General features: G+C 40.8%; 1 protein-coding gene across 1 annotated transcript in view; it reads left to right on the top strand.

Annotated features, from left to right (window-relative positions):
* The first annotated feature begins 833 nt into the window (after positions 1–833).
* The window catches only part of LOC114643268 (carboxy-terminal kinesin 2-like), a 42,984-nt gene continuing 22,079 nt past the window's right edge, over positions 834–21,738 (top strand). Inside the window, exons 1-6 of the mRNA XM_051935581.1 lie at positions 834–929; positions 1,191–1,355; positions 4,468–4,590; positions 4,693–4,980; positions 5,148–5,312; positions 5,404–5,536. Coding sequence (XP_051791541.1) covers positions 834–929; positions 1,191–1,355; positions 4,468–4,590; positions 4,693–4,980; positions 5,148–5,312; positions 5,404–5,536 — 970 coding nt within the window. The remainder of the gene's footprint in view (positions 930–1,190; positions 1,356–4,467; positions 4,591–4,692; positions 4,981–5,147; positions 5,313–5,403; positions 5,537–21,738) is intronic.

Raw genomic sequence — 21,738 nt, 5'->3', positions numbered from 1 at the left:
TTCCATGCTAGTCGATCGGTTGCGACAGTTCTTGCTTTGATTGTTGTCAGTCGCTGGTTCTTTAGATCGTTCTCTACCTGTTTCAACCATGTCATCTTCGTTGCTTGTTGTTGTATCCTCCAATCGGGAGGATGTTTTCTCCATAGAAGTTTGTGCGGTAGTCGATTTCCATCCATCCTACAGACGTGGCCGAACCATCTTAATCAACGTTTTTGAATTTCCTCCGCGATCGGTGCCTGTTGGTTGCACCTTTCTCTGATTGTCTCGTTTCGGAGGCGGTCGCGGAGTGAGACACGAAGAATCTGTCTCAAGCATCGCATTTGGAAGGCCTCGAGCTTGTTGAGGTCCGGCATGAGCAATGTCCATGTTTCCGATCCGTAAAGAAGGATTGGAAGGATCAGCGTCCTATATAGGCGTATTTTGGTTTTGATGGTAATATTTGCCCGCTTCCATATGCACCACTTGAGTGAGGCAAATGCTGCTGTTGCCTGGCCGATCCGGCTGTGAACTTCGGCTGCCGACGCTGCTTTCTTCTCCGTGACCAATGATCCCAAGTACTTGAACTGTGGTACCTGCTCGATTCGAGTTCCATCAAGGTAAATTCTGGCTTCCGATCCGTCTGTTGGAAGTACTTTGGTCTTATCCACGTTGATTCTCAATCCGTATGACTGTGCAATGCGGGAAATGTCATACAAAGTGTCTGTTGCTTCAGTATCCGTGTCGGCGAAAACAGCGCTGTCACGGCGAACATCAGATTGGTTAAGAAGTTTGTGTCGTCGTATCGAACTCCGTGTCGCCCATCGAATGCTTTTCGCATAATCGCGTCGATCACGATGTTGAAAAGAAGCGGCGAGGCGACGTCTCCTTGCCGGACTCCAGTTCGGATCGGGAACTCCTCAGACATGTCATTCCGGATACGGACACTGCTGGTTGAGCCGTCGTACAATGCTTGAAGAAGATGAATGATTTTCAGCGGCACATGTTCGATCTCTAGGGCTCTCCACAAACTGGTCCAATCGATGCAATCGAAGGCAGATTTGAAATTGATGAAGACGATGCATTTACAGGCTACTTTTAGCTCCGTCTGTGTTTTAATAAATTATTGTATTATTAATTCTTGTAAAGAACAGTTAATAAATTTATCCTCTAAATGATTCATTAGCCTTATTCCTTTTTTCCCTTCCCCATAGTTGCATCTTAGAAGCAAAACAGCAGAGTTGGCTAAAGAACAACAACTTAAAATGGCTAAACAGGAGATAGATGGTGTACAATCAAAGTTATCTGAAGTTTCAGAAAAACTGTACAAAGGTGAAATGGACCGAAGGAAGCTACACGATCAGATACTGGAGCTGAAGGTAAATTCAAAGTGCTGTTTCATCTAAGAGGAAATTGGATCAGTTGCAAATGTGAAATGCAAAATTCCTTTAGACTTTGTTATATGTCTTTTGCATATACAGTACACAGTATTCAGAGCTGGTAAATTTGTGTATACACCCATTTATTTAAAAAAAAAAAATCTAATAAAACCATGTAGCACTCAATAAAAAATCATGCTCAGATTATGTGCAAAATGGTTTTTATTTGAAATGCTCTAAATGAAAGAATCGTGTAGTTATGTTACATGCCAGAAATGCTCAAAGGTATGGAGAATGTTTTAATGCGAAGAGAACTTCTTGTTTTGGAGTGGATGGTTTTTGGAGGATATAATAAAATATGTTTAGGACAAAGAGAATTGTCAGGTTTGAATGTGTGATTTGATTGAACTTGTAATATTCAAACCTGCCTTATCCAATGCTAGGGTTGTGGTAGTAAAAATTTATCATGTGCAAGTCAGAAACTGCCTCTGGATATGGTGCCAGTGCATTGTAACATACCCTTGCATTGACTCACACAGATGGAATTTTAGAGTTAAATTAATCTCAATTCAGACGCAGAAACATAAATTATAATTTAGTGAAGAAGCTGAGGTTCACACACTTTTTGTCGTTTGCTGTTGGGCAGCATGGTTTAATGTGTTTAGTGCCTTAAGACCAACTTATACCTGCCATGTACATAAATCTGCATTTACATGCAGACACAATTGAAACACTGGCCGTGGACCAAAGACTGTACTTATGCTGAAAGACAAACCTACATGTGCTCACTGGTCTGCGACTGCACTAGCAAAGGACAACCTTCTTTGTGTCTGCTGATATGTTTGGAGCTTTCAGAATAAACGTTTCATTGTAAATTTTGATCAGATTGGAGAGAACTCTTTTTAAAATGCATTATTAACTGAGGTTGCTGGTTAAGGGTAAATTTCATAGAAGTTGATAAATCTTTTATTAGTCTAGTCTATTTGTGGTGTGTGTGTTGTGGCCACACTAGCTCCCCAAACTCAACACAGACGGACACCAGACACAAATCCAGCACAACACTTGTTTTTATTTTTACAGTGGGAAACGCTTTTCTTTTGTTTCCTACCAATGCACAGAATAAAGCACTCTGCACTTTTTTTCTTTGCCTTTTCTTCCGTCTCTCCTTCCACCTCCACTCCTCCTCCTTCGGCAAAGTTTTGTCCATCTTCCTCCTGACTTTGGCTCCTTTTATAGAGCCCCTCGAAGTGCTCCGGGTGTCCCATGATTTCCTTCTGGCAGTTCTGGGTGTACCTGGAAGTGCTGCAATAAAGGGTTCTGTAGTTCTTCATGTGCTCCCTGGTGGTGACCACGGACCCCTATAGGGTTGATTTATGAAGCTCCAAGCCCATGGTGCTTTACCTCCTCCTGTACAGTAGAAGGCACCACCCTGGAATGGTAATGCAGTGTGTGAGCACTCTCCCCCAGTCCTTCCATCACAAGAAGTCCCAGCCGGGTAAGAGTCCCATCTGTTCACTACACTGTAGTGCATTATATTGATAGTGCCTTAGAAAGTTTCGCCACGGCAAGGAACCATCCTAATGTATCGCCTCTTCTCATACAAAGCCTAGATACATTAGAATAAATGGCTTGCTAAAAACTGTAAGGTTAGTTTGTTTTGGAGAAGTTGCTCTCAATCTCTAGAGTGATCCCAAAGCCCACAACCAAATTCTGGTTCATTTAGGTAGATGTAAACATGACAGTCACATTCTAGTGTGTACCAAAACTACAAGAGGGTTGTGTAAGGTATGAAAATGATTTGACATTACACTGATCTAACTACAGTAAGTGAAAGAAATGTTAAACTTAGCTTAAATAATCAATTAAATGTAAAATGTACAAATAGGCAGACCTACATAAAAAATTTAGCATAACTGCAATAAAACTGCATGGATAGGTACCATTCCATCGTAGCATGTCTCGTTTGTGATTCATGCTCGGAGCCCCTCTCTTGTGATTGGACAGCAGCTAATAAAGGTTGTAGTGTTGGTTTTGTGTTTTTATAAATACTGTCAATTGATCAGAGCAATCAAACCACTTCTAGAGGTGGTGAGAAATGAACAGCAATGTCCTGTGTGGCCAACAATCAAACTCCCTTAATCTTGTACCATAAGAGTGATATGCACAGAGTTAGTACTTTCAGTATTATAGCTCTTTGGCCATGATGTGGAGTCTGAATGTACATTAACTTGGGAATAGTGTAGCAAATGTTAAAATGAACATTATTCATATTTCATTTAAAAATCTTAAGCCACAGGTCCCTTTTTAAACATTTACTTTCTTTGGTGCATGGAACCAGCAGAATTTTTCACTTTCCTCCACACCCCACATTCTCACTCCACTTACCCAAGTAATCCAGTGTACCAGGAGGGGATAGAAGCAGTCCATTAATAGATATTCAAATTAACAATTATTTGTGTATACAGTATATTTTATTACTGCTATCAAACCTGTGTATAATATCTGCTTCATTGTCTGCAGATAATTACAGGTCTAAAAAGAATAGACTAGTTATTCAAGATGAACAGTAGTTTTTTTGTTTTATAATAGCAGGTTACAGTTGAGTAAATATGCAACATCCTACAGTGAAATAAAAAGTACATTCCTGTTTCTTTGTCTGGTCTAAACGAAACTGAAGCACATCATATTACGCCCTTCACAGACCTTGTGATGTGTGATAAAATGTCTACTTTCTGTAGCAAGTGAATTTGCTCATCTACATGTGTTCTTCTAATTATCAGGTAATCGCATTCTACTTACAGAGCTGTGTTAAGGCAAATAAACCACACAGTTATTGCAATTGTGGTGATGTTCAAACATAGCAGGGGTCGACCTTCCATGATAATTCTTGAGACAAATTGTTTCTGTCCAATGGGAGAAGTGTAAGACCTACCCATAGGGTGTTTCTCTTTTGCTGTGTGAAAAATGTCTAAACTGAAGATTGAAACAATGTGTCTAACTTCCTGATTCACCACAAAGCCAACTGAACAAGAGTGTGAAACTCCCTTTAAATTCTTCTGAAGTATTTATAGCGAAAGCCTGAATTTTATTTATTTTTTTACTTCTTCCATAGGGGAACATAAGAGTGTTTTGCAGAGAATGTCCTCTTCTGCCCAGTGACCACGCTGATAACATAGAACACGTTCAGTTCCCAAATAATGATGAGAAGTCAATCTTGCTTGCAAGGACTGAAGAGGTATAGTAGTGACTACCCTAACATCCCACCTCTCCCCAGCACTGCATCTCCTCCATTGAAGAAGTTCTTAATTTCATTGTTCTGTTTTCATCTTTTTAATAGTCTCACATTGGCAGAGATAGCAAAGACCAGCTAAAATACAGGTTCAGCTTTGACCGAGTTTTTCCACCCCGCTCCTCGCAACAAGAAGTCTTTGAAGAGATTTCTCTTCTTGTGCAGTCGGCACTTGACGGATACAATGTTTGTATCTTTGCCTATGGCCAAACTGGAAGTGGAAAGACTTACACCATGGAAGGTCCAGCTCAACTTCAGGATGACACCATGGGGATAATACCCCGTGCAGTACATCAGGTGTTTAATTCAGCTGTGGAGCTTAAAGACCAAGGATGGAAGGGAAGATCAGCACTAAAACAGAGTCAAGATTGTGGCCTCAAAGTGACCGTTCTAAGGTCATGTGTGGGACGAGGAAATTCACATTGAATTTGGATTTATAATCAACATTGTGCTTGTAACATTTTAAATCTCTATTAATAAAGCCCTTCGTACATTCTTTCCCACAGTACACATTTACTGCAAGCTTCCTGGAAATATACGACGAGACAATCCGGGACCTGCTTGTTAACAAAACAGTGAAAAAAATGGAACATGAAATCAAGAGACCTACTTCTAATGCTGTACATGTTTCTAACCTTAAATATTTAAATGTGGAGACCGTAGAAGAGGTAAATAAAACTGGAGGAAATTGTCAAACAGTATATAATAAATATATACTAAAGTAGTTGTATTTTATGACTGAAATTCCTTTTATCTTAGGTGATGTCTCTAATCAAAGTTGCAAAGCAGAATCGTGCTACAGCCCATACCAAGATGAATGACCAATCTTCACGCAGCCATAGTGTGTTCCAGCTAAAGATTGAAGGGCTCAATAAGAAGGGAAACATCACCTGTAAGTAGCAAAGTGTATGTTGATAATTGCAGGCTGTGAACAAGTTTTAACAGTTTTTTATGCCTTGATGTTAATATTGGAGTTTATTGGTGTATCCACCAAGGCGTACTGTAGCTCTCCAACCCTAGACATATATATATATATATAAAAAAAAAAAAGTGTGCTGGGTATTGATAAGATAAACAATAATTTTCCTAGAAGCACCATTTCTGAAACACCTTTTCAATGCCAGTTGCAAATACACAATTAATAAATTCTTCCTCCTTCCATCATCCAGTTGAGTGTTGTTTTGCTGTCTTCCGAGACTGACTCAATCATAAGGCAGTGGGCTCTCTTTTAGGCTGGACCCAGGAGGGCTTCCGATGCCACGTCATATACTTGGGAGGGAAACATTTCTGGGCCATAAGAAAAGCAGGGAGCTCTTCCCCTTACAGCACCCTAACCCCCATTGGCCCATAAGGACCTAGACAGGACAGCACTTCTGGACTCCATATCCCAAGCACCCCTGCAGGTGTCCTGACTGGGTTGCCATGTGAGGACCACTGTCACTTGGTATACGGGGAATGGAACTGCTGTCTATTCCCGGCTATCGAATAGGCAACCATTAACTTACAACGGCCCAAGTATAAAATTATTTTATTGTCTGGCCTGCCAGTTCATCTAACTTTCTTCTCTGGCCTCCCATCTGGGTAATGAATCCTCTTCCTTTCCTGGTCAGATTTCCCGTTCTTCTATTATGCTTCTTGTTTAATACTTTTAGTTTTTCGGTGTGTGTGAGTTTATTGCAAAGCTCTGCCTAGAAGCAGTGTTGTGTTTTAACTTTTTGCAGATAATAATGAAATAAAATGTTTGACCAACAGATGAGCTCTGAATACTTTAATAGTTTTGAGGAATATGTAGTTAAGATTGTAGCTGCGTTTTCCCCAAAGCTTCCAAAATTCAGCAGTTCCAACTTAAAATAAAAAAAATGGGATTCAACAAAAGCCTGACGTGCAGAAATGATTCCACAGACAAAATATCTTCGTTTTTAAAAGTTTAGTTAAATTTTGAAAGTAAAACAGTTCACACAAAAAGAAAAATTAAAATGGCAAAAAAAAAAAAAAGAAAAAAAGAAAAAATTTACTTCTAAGCTTAATCTTGTTACATCTCAAATCGTTACTAGTCACTTATAATTTCTGAACCATTTCAAAACAGTCAGAAAACTGTATGCTTATCCCATTTCTAAACTTAAAATGGGTTTATCAAATCCCTCTTTACTGGGACCTGTTCTAAACACAACTAAACTTAATATCACACTGTTTCTCAATTATAGCAAGGAGATTCTCTCTCTTACTAACTGATAGGGGGAAAAAGACTACCATTGTCTATGACTATAGAAGAAATTCTGTTCTATTCAAATAAAGAACACATTAATATGAATTTAACTCAAAACTAAACTTTCTAAAATTGGCTCTTACATTTCCGGCCCCTAATTGGCTATGCAGGAGCGGAGACAATTACTATTCTTTACTTCAACATGAGCCAGTTAACTTTATATTAATATTGTTTTCAAATCACTAGCAATAACACTGCAAATAAATACTTAAAAAATTTCATATTTCAAACATTGGCTGTTTCTTGAAGCAGGCACAGTTTGTTCACGGGTCTGTCCAGTGTGCTGGTTTTGGTCTGCACACAAACTCTTCTGACTGCACCTTTGGCATCTGGCATTGTCTTGATAACTCGACCCATTACCCAGGAATTGCGAGGTGTAGCTTTAACTACAATTAAAACAACGTCCCCTGGTTCAAAATTTCTTCTTGGTGCTAGCCATTTTTGACGTTCTTGAAGTATTGGTAAATACTCTTTAGTCCATCTTTTCCAAAACAAATCAGCCATGTATTGAATTTGTTTCCAGCGTCTTCTTGGGTATGGTTCATTTTCTGAAACGAGTTCAGGTGGTAATTTAGGTTTTGTCTTCAGTAACAACAAGTGATTGGGTGCGAGTGGTTCCAAATCATTTGGGTCATCTGATGTCTTTGTAAGGGGTCTATTATTGAGTATTGATTCCACTCTACACATCATTGTAGGAAGGTTTTCATCATCAAGTGTTTGTTGGTTTAGTGTTGAATTTAAGATCTTTATGCTCCTTATTTGTCTTTCCCACACTCCACCTTGATGAGAAGCTGATGGTGGATTGAAAATCCATTTGATTTGTTCTTTCATCATAGCATCACTGATTTTTTTGTGTTCCAACTTTTTAATAGCTTCTCGTAGCTCTCTTTCTGCTCCTACAAAATTTGTTCCATTGTCTGAGCCCATGATTTTAACTTGTCCTCTTCTATCAGTAAATCGGAGTATGGCTTGGATACAAGAATCAGTGTCTAAACTATGTGCGATCTCTACGTGTGCAGCTCTGGTTGTTAAACATGTGAAGATTACTCCGTACCTCTTAACTAGGCTTCTTCCTCTTTTGACTAGGAAGGGGCCAAAATAATCGACTCCAACATTTGTAAACGGTGGTTGGTTTGGTACTAGGCGATCTTCTGGCAAATCTGCCATTTTTTGCTCACCTACTTTGGCATTGTATCTTCTGCACGTTGTGCACTTTGAAATTATTTTTCTGATAGCTGAGTTTGCTTGAGGTATCCAGTATTTCTGGCGTAGCTGTGCGAGCACATAATTGCGCCCACAATGTCCAATTCGTTTATGAATGTGCTGCAATATGAGAGAAGCAACATGTGAATGCTTGTGTAGAATTGCAGGATGTTTAGCTTCTTCGGGCTTTGCAGCTTTGCAAAGTCTTCCTCCAACTCTCAGTATTCCATCTTGTATGATCGGGTCAAGTTTATAGATTTGACTGTTCTTTTTAACACAAGTCTTTTTCTTTAAAGCCTGTAATTCCTCTAGAAATTCTTGCTGTTGACTGAGGCGGATAAGCTCTGTTTCGGCTTTAACTAAATCGTCTAGCGAAATTGGATTTGTTTTTAGAGTCAGTTTATACTTTTTCATGTGCTTTGCAATGAGTGATTTTTGTTCTTCCGGATTACTTTTAGTCTGACTGACTTCTAGTTGGAATGTTTTTCTTTCATTTCTTATGTTCAGCATTAAGTCTTTAAACTTGAGGAACCAAGCCACTGCTTCCTTCAAGCGGTGCCAATCTGAAAAATAGGTGATTAGTTTGTTGATAGGCTCGGTTGCTTCCTCTATTTTTGTCACGTTAAATGCACAAGTTTTAACTTGTGGATCATTCAGTTGATCTGGTCTTTTTGGCCACTCCTTTTCAGGCTTCAATAAGAAACCTGGACCTTGTGACCATGTGGTGCTTTTGAGAAAGTTTTCTATGCTTAGCCCTCTAGATGCTTGATCAGCCGGGTTAAGAGCAGATATGACATACTTCCATTGTGAAGGCTGTGAATGATCTCTGATCACGGAGATTCTGTTGGCAACAAAGGTCTTGAACCGAGTGCTTTCATTTGAAATATATTTTAACACCGTGGTGCTGTCAGTCCAAAATGTAGATTCTTCTAAGGGCATTTGTAGCTCACCTTTAAGCATTTTGTCCATTTTAACTGCCACAACAGCTGCAGTCCACTCCAATCTTGGAATCGTGACCTGTTTCAATGGTGCAACTCTTGACTTGCCCATCAGGAATGAACAATGCTTTTTGCCCTCTTCGTTGGTTAAGACAAGGTAAGTGACAGTGCCATATCCGTCTTCACTAGCATCTGCAAAAGGGTGCATTTGTGCTGTCTTTATGGTTCCAAACCCGGTAGGTTTGAAGCATCTGTTCACTTTATAGTCTAAGTAACTGCAAATCATCCCTCCATTTTTTCCATTTCTGAATGTGTTTGGCTTCTACTTCTTCGTCCCACCCAAATTTCTCTTTACATAAGTCTCTTAGAATAAGTTTTGCTGGCAGTAGGGCGGGTGCTAGAAAACCAAGTGGATCATAAACTGAGCTAACAACAGACAGAATACCACGCCTTGTAGCGGGCTTGTTTTGTAACTTAATCTGAAATTTGAAACTGTCCGTTTGTGTGCACCACTGGACACCCAGGGCACGCTCTGTGGGAAGGAGACTGTGGCTCAAGTCTAAGTCCTTTTTTTCATGAGCTCGGTCTTCTTCTGGAATAGACAATACAACTTCTCTGTTGTTACTCACCCACTTAGTCAAGTGAAAACCCTCTGAGGCATAGAGCTTGGAGGTCCTTTGCCAGCTTTATTGCTTGTTCCTCTGTTGTCGCTGACCTTAAGCAGTCATCCACGTAGAAGTTGAGAACGGTGTTAACAGTTTCCTCAGGAAATATATCTCTGGCATCTTCTGCTGTTCTACGCAAAGCATAAGCAGCACAACTGGGTGAAGAAGTAGCACCAAAAAGATGTACTGTCATTTTATATTCTTCAAGGTCTTTACTTAGATTACCTTCAGGCCACCATAAAAAACGTAAAAGATCAGTGTCTCTATCTGGTACTTTAACTTGGTAGAACACTGACTTAATGTCTGCCATTAGTGCTACTGGCTCCTTTCTGAATCTTGTAAGGACGCCAATGAGTGTGTTAGTTAGGTCGGGGCCTTTTAATAATTGCTCATTAAGTGAGATTCCCTGGTAGGTGGCAGTGCAGTCAAAGACTACTCGAATTTTATTTTTCTTTGGATGATACACACCATGATGTGGGATGTACCACACTCTACCTTCGTTACTATTTAGGTTTTCTTTGGGTACCTTAACAGCGTAACCCTTGTCTAGAATGTCTTTCATGAAGGCTTTGTAGTCTCCGTGGAAACCTGAATTTTTGTTCAGTTTTCTTTTGAGTCCAATAGCACGCTGTTCAGCAATACAGCGATTGTTTGGCATTTTCAGTGTTTCATCCTTCAAAGGCAAATTTAAAGAGTAATGGCCACCTACCAGACTCGCAGTTTCTGAGGCTATGCGCATGAACTTGATGTCCTCCTGTGACATCTCCTCCTTTTCTTCACAGCTGCGTTCTGGAAAATCTGTCTTCTACTGTTGCAACAACATATCCTCAATCTCGGTTATTGACACACGACTGATTGAATGTTTGGGTATCTTACCACTTTGTTTTGTGAGGTCATCTCTCTTTTTGTATGGTGCACCAACTACCCATCCAAGTGCAGTCTTCATAGCATAGGGTCCACCTCCTTGGCTATATATGGTTCGTGACTCCTTGAGGATTTCTGGGTAGTTGATTCCTATTAAAAGATCAACTTGAGAGTCAATACGAGTTAGACGTACCTCTTTAAGATATGCCCACTTTTCAATATCTTCTTGTATTGGAATATTTTCTCTGTCCACTGGAATGGAGACCTGTGTAAAGACCTTTGGCAAATCAAAGTATTTATCATCATTGAGACCACAGACTTGTAAATCTGATAAGACAGAACTGTGTGTTAGCACTTTTGAATCATCATCATAGTTATTCATAGTTTTGAGAAATACTTGTATTCTTCTCCCTTGAAGGTTCAATTGTTTCTGGAGCCTTTCAGTGCAAACTGTTACTGTACTGCCTTGGTCTATAAAGGCATATGTTTCTACATACCTTTCGCCTTTCTTAGATTTTACCTTAACAGGAACTACTTGTAGTGCACACTCTTCACCGGCCCCAGTTTAGGCACAAGTTCCAGTCCGTTTCCTTGTCAGTAGATGTCGCAACACTAGCTGTAGATTTAGATGTTGCCCCCGGAATCTTTTTTGATATGCAGGATGTCTGACATGTCATTCATTCTTTACAATTCTTACCAAGGTGCCCCTGTTTGAGACAGTGAAAACAAAAACCTTTGGATTTTAAAAAGTCAATTCTCTCTCTGTGCGGCAATTCTTTGATTTTACTACATTCAACAAAGATATGCTGACCATTGCAGAATACACAAGGATTTTTAAATGCACAGTTATCATTAACAGTCTTTTCGACCAGAGTTTCTCTTGCCTCCTTTTCATCGACATCGGAAATACTTGTGGAAAAAATACTTCCCGATCTCTGTCCGTATTTCTGAGGATACTTAGCTCTCTCAGACTTTTCTTTTTTCTCTGTAAAAGTGTCACTTTGTGAAAACAAAGGGTCTAGAAGCATTTCAGCTTCGTCACGCAAAAAATGAATTAGTTCAGGTATGCCAGGTCTCTTATTGTCTCTTGTAAGCTTATATGCATACCTCATCCATTCGTTATTCAGTGAGGGTGGAAATTTCTTACACACAACACGCACATTATTATTACATTATTATGTTATTAAATTCCCCACCGTTCCCTGAATCATTCATAGTGTTCATGCAGCTAGAGAGGAAGTTAGCGTAATCTCTTAGAGCTTCCCCATCGTTTTGCTTTATTTGAGGCCATTTCAATGCTTTATTGAGGTATGCGTCTGCTACGAATAGCTCGTTGCCATAATATCTTTCAAGCAATTTTTTAGCTTCTGAGTAGCCTTCATCTGGTGACATTCGTGCGCAGCCTTTAATCATTTCTTGAGGCGAACCTCTGGTGTACTGGATCAAGTAATCTAATTTGTCTTGCGAGTTTGCGAATACATCACCCACAGCATGATTAAAGGCTCTGATGAAATCTGCATATTCAAGTGGGTCACCTGAAAATAAAGGAACCTGTCTATGTGGTACTTCACCTCGTGGCGCTGGTACTGGTGCAGGTGCTGGAGGTGGAGTAGCAGCTCTGTTTTGTTGGGTTAACGATTTAGCCATTTCAGTAATTGCTTTCTGACACAGCTTGATTTTTCTGATATTCGGCTTGATTTCGTACTAATACATCTAGTATATCATTTCTGGAGCTTTGAGCGTCAGTTTGTGCACTAGTTGTGGGTTGTTCTTGCTTTTCTACTTTAGCTTTAAGTTTATGAAACATTTGTAGAATACTATCAAGTTCTGTGCGTTCAAGTGTGACTGACTGTCGATGAGGGTGATGCCGCTGCAGCGCTTTTCTGGGCTAAAAAGTCACATTTAATTTCTAAAGCGCGCTTTAACTGCGGAGAAGTCTTTCGTGTCTTTGACTCGGAGCGATTCTGTTCTTGCAATTGCATCTCTTCGAATTGCTTAACTAGCTGATCATCGGATTTAGGTGTTAACAGTCTATTTGCATCTTTCAGCCATAGTTTTGTAACTAACAAATTCGTTCCAATTCTTAGAACTTTCGGCGAATGTCGTTTTCTGTTTCTTAATTGCGCCTTGTTAACATTGATATTAGCCTTTGATTCAACTCTTCTCTCTCACTGTGCGTTTCGCAAAAATTTTAAAAAGTCTTTCAGCCACTTCTAAATGATTTTCTGGAGTATCTTCAAGACTTTTGTAAAAACAAAATGATGTAATTGAACAAAATGTATGTGTGTAAGTACAGAAAATAGGACAGAATGATCAAACTTGTTTTTGTGTTTTGCGTACGTGACAAAAAGCATATATACTTTCTGGAAGTTCTCTTTCAATGATGTGTGTGACAAGAAAATATACCTTTAGGGTAAAGACTTTACCAATTGGAATAATACAAAAGGAGTCAGGACGCTATTTTTATTGCTTACGTGGTCAACGATCAGGAGACTAGAAAGGTATAAAAGAGCAAGGATATCTGCGCTCGAGGCAGATGAAGTGCGGTGTCTTAGGACTGTATTTCTCTGTCATTTTACCCTTGCCTGGTATGTATCAATAAAAGGTTTTTACTAATTTTAATTTCTTCTCTGTCTTCAGTCACAAAAAGTGTCCACAGTTTTTTGGCGCCCGGACGTGGGGCAAGAGACGGCCGGTCGACTCCTCCAGCGAGACCATTTCAGTGATCCGTCTTACCAGCGGACTGCCGTCAACTTGAGCTCCGGCAGCAGAGCATGCAGCTCCGGTAAAAGTTAGGACTGCCCGGTCCTGAAAGAGTTCTTGCGTGAGGAGCCCCTGGTCTCCTCTTTGCTACATCCACGGTGACTGAACGGATTTCCAGACAGAGCTTGCACACTTCCAGGCTGGGGTAAGCACCGGGGAATTTCCGAACATTTTTTTATTTTCTAAATTATGGGAGGGCGAGTTTCCTGTTGACCGTCTAGTCATATTCATATCTCAACGGGTTGCTTAAGGTGATGGAGACTTGACCCAAGCAGTTTGACGCATACGAAAGGTCTGACGAAAGGATACTAGCCTCACCCATATCCTAGACTCGGCTGGACGTATTGATGTAGTATTCTGCTGAACCGAATCGGACACGAAGTCACCTGAGCTGGAATCCGGGGATGTGAGCGGACAGGCTAACGGGACAAGTAACGGGGTGGTATATTATTATATATATGGAAACATACAGAAAAAGAGCACAGATTGCAGGTTTGCTGTTAGGACGGAAAAAATAAATCTACATACTAATAGGAATACCGTGTTCTCCTGGGAACTGGGACAGGACCGATAGTTGGGTGTCTCCCCTTGGGACTAAAGGGAATAGTGAGTGGCACACTTAATACCTTGCTGATTCATACGTACAAGGGATTAGACGAATCAGTATATAGTTGGAAAATTAAATACAGGACCCGGGAAGAGCAAGGGGACATAATGGGAACTTATAACAGTAAGCCTGTTAATCGCCACACAGGGGGATCAAAATCATTAATGCTGGAAGAATTATATTCGGAGGATCAACAGACGCCTCGTAAAAATGGGTCTCCTAGGAAATTTATAGAAAAGACAGGTTTAGATTTCAAGAAGGCATGTAGGAAATGGAATAGACAGAGTGGTGGGCGTTGGCCGATAGAGGGGACAGGAGATGCAAGTGAAATACAGGAAGCTAGGAAGATCCTGTGTAGGAATAAGCAGGGTTGTTATAATAGTGGACCGTATCGAATGGATATGTTCGATAGATGGGAATTAGTAATAAAAGACAGAAATTTAGAAGCAGTACAGAAACAGAATGAATTTGTTGCGGGCAAATGAGGGAAAGGCTAAAAGGAGAAAGAGGAATTACTAATTACATTACAGAAAGTTCAGACAGGCACTGAACCACAGGCAGACGGGAGGAAAAGGAAGAATAATCCAAATAAAGACCCCCTTTATCCTATTTGTTCCTCTCCTCAGTACCAACCTCAGGCACCTCCATTATTCCCTCCTCTATCCCCCATTCCGACTGCCCCCCCGCACAGATCACTATGACCCACCCCGTACTAGACAAACCCCCGTCTCCCAATGCACTCGAAGTCAAACCTCCACTCACAAACCAGCTCCAACTTTATTCTCTCCAAATCCTTCACCTTTACTTACTTGCCCTTTAATAGAAGTTCCCAATCCCCATTATAACCCTGCCCATCCAGCCGGACCCCAAAATCCCACCACAGTTATGATAAATCGGAACTGGGACATCCAAGAACTAAAGGATGTCGTGAATGCACTTCCAGATCCAAAGGAGGTAGGAGGACTAAGATTTGTTGAACAACTTGATCAGTTAGATAGCATGTATAAGCCTGACGCTGCTGAATGGACCCAGGTACTTCGTCGAAAGCTTGGGACCACATGGGCCACTGTTAGCAGGGGTGTCCGCAATGACGTTCCATGGGTATGGAACCCAGCTTTAACTCGAGGACAGGGGATTGGTGGAGAAGGCGAATTTAACCCACAATGGGAGGCGTGGAGACAAAATATTGCAGAAAAATATAAAAAAAAAAGGAACGGACTGGTCCCTTATTTCTGCTGCAAAACAAAAGAGACGAGACGGTTGATGAATGGGCACATAGGATTCAAGACCTTATGGCTAATCACTCGGGCTTGGAAAATGTTGATGACCGCACCCGAGCTGCAGTTCCACCTTTTGTTTCCGGTTTGCGCCTTGATATACAAAACAAGGTCCGCACTTCCTGTATTGAGTGGGAAAGTGCCGCGTTTGATGAAGTCAAACATGCTGAACATGCCGAAAAACAAACTAAGCAGAAGGAATCGGACTCTCATGCCAAATTATTGGCAGCACAGATGAACTATTTTATACCAGGAATACTCCTGACCGAGGCCGAGGATATGGCCTTAGAGGAAGGGGACGAGGATGAGGAAGAGGTGGTTTTGGAGCTCCTCCTGCTGACCACAATAAGAATCCTTTTATTCCCTCTTCCTTTAATCCCAATGTTAATTCCTACTCTTGCTATGCCTGTGGTGAAACTGGACATTTTCGTCGGGAGTGCCCTCACAGACAGCAACAGCCCCCACCTCCCCCTATTCCACCGGTTTTTTTCCTGACACCCCTGACCAACAATACTGGCCATAGGAAAACGCAGGGACCTCCAGCCACTCTTTTCAACTACCTTTGCTTACCCATAATTCAGATCCTTTACTTACATTGTTCGTTGATGGCACGGAGACTATTTTCTTAATCGACACTGGTGCCACTCGATCTACCCTCTCGCTGGCAAAGGTCCCTGCCTCGAACGAGACTGTTACTGTGCTTACTGCTTCTGGACAACCTCACCTTCTTCAAGTATCAAAACCTCTTCAAGTCCAGTCACGTCCTGGCGGACATACCTTACTGCATCGTTTTCTTTTAATTCAGCTCTGTCCAGTTAACCTTTTAGGAAGAGATCTCATGACAAAACTTTCTATTTCTATGACTGACAGGTTTTTTCTGTTCTACCCCCAAGTTGTGGTGTCAAATTGCCCCTTACCCCAAACCCTCTTTTGCAGCTTGGACTTTAGATATTTCCCCACACACCATTCTCCTCAAAGCCCTACACTCTTTTTTTCCCCCTGTCTTTCCCAATTTACAGGCCCCTGACATTACACTGTACTGCCCAATACTTCCCTATAGAAGTAGACACCCCCTGGCTAGAATCTTTCCTTACTTCTGGTACTCACCCCGAAACCCTTCGCATCTGTGTTTTTATTTCATCCACAAAAGGCAGCTGCTTCTGTTCATCTTACATGCTCATAGCATATATTTTATCTTGGCGGCTCATATTTCCTAAGCTAAATCACGCACTGTTAAATGGGGGGAAATAGGACCATGGGTAGAAAAATGCCTTGAAAGAACAGACTGGTTACAAGTTACTCCAAGTATTTTTGATACTCCTGACCGTTTAATAACTCAAGTGGTGTTTCAAACTGATTGTTTAGTACATCGCGCTTTGTGCCGTCCTTCCTCTTTTGCTTGTTCATTGCAAACCACTTTCCCTTCTTGGCTCTCTATGCTCCCTGATTCACTGTGGTCCCAGGGAAAGAATGATTATGGAAGGATAGCCCATTGTGAGCCTCTGGTGATCCACCCGAAATCCTCCTTCCGCCCGCACCGTGCCCAATATCCTCCGTCTCCCGAAGCAGAGGCTGGCATCTCCGCCGTACATTCCGATCTCAAACGCGGTGCCATTATTCCAATTGAATACTCTCCAGTCAATTCCCCCATTCTACCTGTAAAAAAGGCTGACGGTTCATGGCGTTTTGTACAAGACTTGCGACAAGTAAATTCTGCCATCTTCCCTAGGGCCCCTATCGTCCCTAATCCTTCCACTATCCTCTCTACTATCCCTCCTTCCGCTCGGTACTTCTCCGTTATTGACCTAGCTAATGCTTTCTTTTCTATCCCTGTACACCCTGATTCTCAATTTTGGTTTGCTTTTACTTTCCAAAACCGCCGTTGGACATGGACCGTCATGCCTCAGGGATACACTGAAGCCCCTTGTGTATATGGACAAGCTCTTGCCCAAAATTTAGAAGGCTTTTGGCCGGACAGAGGTAGTACATTGATACAGTATGTAGATGACAATGATATGTAGCGCTACGGAAGAAGATTGTACAAAAGATACCCAGAAATTGTTGCTGTTTTTGGGGGACAATGGCCATAAAGTTTCTAAAGTTAAGCTGCAGCTAATCAAAACTGTAAAATATCTAGGTCATGACATTACTAAGGGGACGGACACACCGACAACTGGGACTATCGCCGTTTGAGATTCTGACCGGACGTCCCATGCCCATTTGCATGGTTGTAGGAAATGTGAATTTGCATACTGTGGACAATGATCTTCTCTCTAGTCTTGCAGGTATCCGAACCTCGTTGAAGGAAGTCCACCAGCAGGTTAATCAAGCCTGGAGGACCAGCCCACCTTCTAAGGATTTACCAATTCCCTTGGGCACCTGGATCCTGGATCGAGATACTCTGAGGAAACACTGGCATCAGCCTAGGTGGAGAGGACCATTCCAAATTCTTCTATCCACACCACATGCCGTGAAAGTTGAAGGACTGCCTGCCTGGATCCACGCATCGCACTGCAAGAAATGGCTCTCTTAAAAATACTTTTTCTGTTGACTGTTACCCGCACCCTCTCAGGCTACCCAAGGATGGGTGGTGATCTCTAAGTACTTTACCGCCTCTATGGAAAGGGCATATATGCTACATGAGGAGCACATGTCTCGTATAGCTTCTTCCATTTTCTCCTCCCCATCCCCTTTTCTCCCCCCTTCCCCTTCATCAACCATTTCAATTTAATTCTACTGCCCACATCATTTTGTTCAAAAAGGGAGGAGTGTAAAAACAAAATGTCATTGAACAAAATGCATGTGTGTAAGTACAGAAAATAGGACAGAATGATCAAACTTGTTTGTGTGTTTTGCATACGTGACAAAAAGCATATATACTTTCTGGAAGTTTTCTTTCAATGATGTGTGTGACAAGAAAATATACCTTTAGGGTAAAGACTTTACCAATTGGAATAATACAAAATGAGTCAGGACGCTATTTTTATTGCTTACGTGGTCAACGATCAGGAGACTAGAAAGGTATAAAAGAGCAAGGATATCTGCGCTCAAGGCAGATGAAGTGCGGTGTCCTAGGACTGTATTTCTCTGTCATTTTACCCTTGCCTGGTATGTATCAATAAAAGGTTTTTACTAATTTTAATTTCTTCTCTGTCTTCAGTCACAAAAAGTGTCCACACTTTCTATTTCAGCTATAAGCACAGAAAGTTTCTCTTTCCTCTGACTAATGTGTCCTTTAAGATCTCCGATAACATTTTCTGACTTCGAGTCTGTACTCAATTCACTACTAATTTCACTGGAATTATGCTTAGACATTGCCATAACAGCTCAAAGACTGACAGCTGGTTCTCTTGACGGCAACAAACATCACAACAGGAACGTTCCAACAAGGCAGACATTTCCTTATAGCGAGGCTTCAAAAACTCAGGCAAAAGCGATCATCCACAAAGTCTTTATAATATCACAGTCTCTTAAAATCTTCTCAAGTTCAGGTGCGGCGACCTTGCTTTCATTACGATAACGCAGTGGTAGAAGGTAAGAGCACTGTACCTCGTGATGACTCAGTTCTTTTTCTTTCATTGACAAGTTCAGGTGCAGAAGCGTCCTCAGATGGTAGATTCCAGTTTCAATGCCTTAAGATGGCAAGTTTTCTGACGAAAATGTAGCTGCGTTTTCCCCAAAGTTTCCAAAATTCAGCAGCTCCAACTTAAAATAAAAAAAATGGGATTCAACAAAAGCCTGACGCACAGAAATGATTCCACAGACAAAATATCTTCGTTTTTAAAACTTTAGTTAAATCTTGAAAGTAAAACAGTTCACACAAAAATAAAGAAAAATTAAAATGGCAAAAAAAAAAGAAAAGAAAAAATTTAGTTCTAAGCTTAATCTTGTTGCATCTTAAATCGTTACTAGTCACTTATAATTTCTGAACCATTTCAAAACGGTCAGAAAACTGTATGCTTATCCCATTTCTAAACTTAAAATGGGTTTATCAAATCCCTCTTTACTGGGACCTGTTCTAAACACAACTAAACTTAATATCACACTGTTTCTCAATTATAGCAAGGAGATTCTCTCTCTTACTAACTGATAGGGGGAAAAAGACTACCATTGTCTATGACTATAGAAGAAATTCTGTTCTATTCAAATAAAGAAAACATTAATATGAATTTAACTCAAAACTAACTTTCTAAAATTGGCTCTTACATTTCTGGCCCCTAATTGGCTATGCAGGAGCGGAGACAATTACTATTCTTTACTTCAATATGAGCCAGTTAACTTTATATTAACTATTGTTTTCAAATCACTAGCAATAACACTGCAAACAAATACTTAAAAAATTTCATATTTCAAACATTGGCTGTTTCTTGAAGCAGGCACAGTTTGTTCACGGGTCTGTCCAGTGTGCTAGTTTTGGTCTGCACACAAACTCTTCTGACTGCACCTTTGGCATCTGGCATTGTCTTGATAACTCGACCCATTACCCAGGAATTGCGAGGTGTAGCTATCTACAATTAAAACAACGTCCCCTGGTTCAAAATTTCTTCTTGGTGCTAGCCATTTTTGACGTTCTTGAAGTATTGGTAAATACTCTTTAGTCCATCTTTTCCAAAACAAATCAGCCATGTATTGAATTTGTTTCCAGCGTCTTCTTGGGTATGGTTCATTTTCTGAAACGAGTTCAGGTGGTAATTTAGGTTTTGTCTTCAGTAACAACAAGTGATTGGATGTGTGTGGTTCCAAATCATTTGGGTCATCTGATGTCTTTGTAAGGGGTCTGTTATTGAGTATTGATTCCACTCTACACATCATTGTAGGAAGGTTTTCATCATCAAGTGTTTGTTGGTTTAGTGTTGAATTTAAGATCTTTATGCTCCTTAGTCTTTCCCACACTCCACCTTGATGAGAAGCTGATGGTGGATTGAAAATCCATTTGATTTGTTCTTGCATCATAGCATCACTGATTTTTTTGTGTTCCAACTTAATAGCTTCTCGTAGCTCTCTTTCTGCTCCTACAAAATTTGTTCCATTGTCTGAGCCCATGATTTTAACTTGTCCTCTTCTATCAGTAAATCAGAGTATGGCTTGGATACAAGAGTCAGTGTCTAAGCTATGTGCGATCTCTACGTGTGCAGCTCTGGTTGTTAAACATGTGAAGATTACTCCGTACCTCTTAACTAGGCTTCTTCCTCTTTTGACTAGGAAGGGGCCAAAATAATCGACTCCAACATTTGTAAACGGTGGTTGGTTTGGTACTAGGCGATCTTCTGGCAAATCTGCTATTTTTTGCTCACCTACTTTGGCATTGTATCTTCTGCACGTTGTGCACTTTGAAATTATTTTTCTGATAGCCGAGTTTGCTTGAGGTATCCAGTATTTCTGGCGTAGCTGTGCGAGCACATAATTGCGCCCACAATGTCCAATTCGTTTATGAATGTGCTGCAATATGAGACAAGCAACATGTGAATGCTTGTGTAGAATTGCAGGATGTTTAGCTTCTTCGGGCTTTGCAGCTTTGCAAAGTCTTCCTCCAACTCTCAGTATTCCATCTTGTATGATCGGGTCAAGTTTATAGATTTGACTGTTCTTTTTAACACAAGTCTTTTTCTTTAAAACCTGTAATTCCTCTAGAAATTCTTGCCGTTGACTGAGGCGGATAAGCTCTGTTTCGGCTTTAACTAAATCGTCTAGCGAAATTGGATTTGTTTTTAAGGTCAGTTTATACTTTTTCATGTGCTTTGCAATGAGTGATTTTTGTTCTTCCGGATTACTTTTAGTCTGACTGACTTCTAGTTGGAATGTTTTTCTTTCATTTCTTATGTTCAGCATTAAGTCTTTAAACTTGAGGAACCAAGCCACTGCTTCCTTCAAGCGGTGCCAATCTGAAAAATAGGTGATTAGTTTGTTGATAGGCTCGGTTGCTTCCTCTATTTTTGTCACGTTAAATGCACAAGTTTTAACTTGTGGATCATTCAGTTGATCTGGTCTTTTTGGCCACTCCTTTTCAGGCTTCAATAAGAAACCTGGACCTTGTGACCATGTGGTGCTTTTGAGAAAGTTTTCTATGCTTAGCCCTCTAGATGCTTGATCAGCCGGGTTAAGAGCAGATATGACATACTTCCATTGTGAAGGCTGTGAATGATCTCTGATCACGGAGATTCTGTTGGCAACAAAGGTCTTGAACCGAGTGCTTTCATTTGAAATATATTTTAACACCGTGGTGCGGTCAGTCCAAAATGTAGATTCTTCTAAGGGCATTTGTAGCTCACCTTTAAGCATTTTGTCCATTTTAACTGCCACAACGGCTGCAGTCCGCTCCAATCTTGGAATCGTGACCTGTTTCAATGGTGCAACTCTTGACTTGCTCATCAGGAATGAACAATGCTTTTTGCCCTCTTCGTTGGTTAAGACAAGGTAAGTGACAGTGCCATATCCATCTTCACTAGCATCTGCAAAAGGGTGCATTTGTGCTGTCTTTATGGTTCCAAACCTGGTAGGTTTGAAGCATCTG

The sequence above is a fragment of the Erpetoichthys calabaricus genome, chromosome 13 (genome assembly GCF_900747795.2).
Source record: "Erpetoichthys calabaricus chromosome 13, fErpCal1.3, whole genome shotgun sequence".
NCBI lineage: Eukaryota > Metazoa > Chordata > Cladistia > Polypteriformes > Polypteridae > Erpetoichthys > Erpetoichthys calabaricus.
The sequence above is the reverse complement of the archived record's forward strand: the minus strand, read 5'-3'. Positions and strand labels throughout refer to the sequence as shown.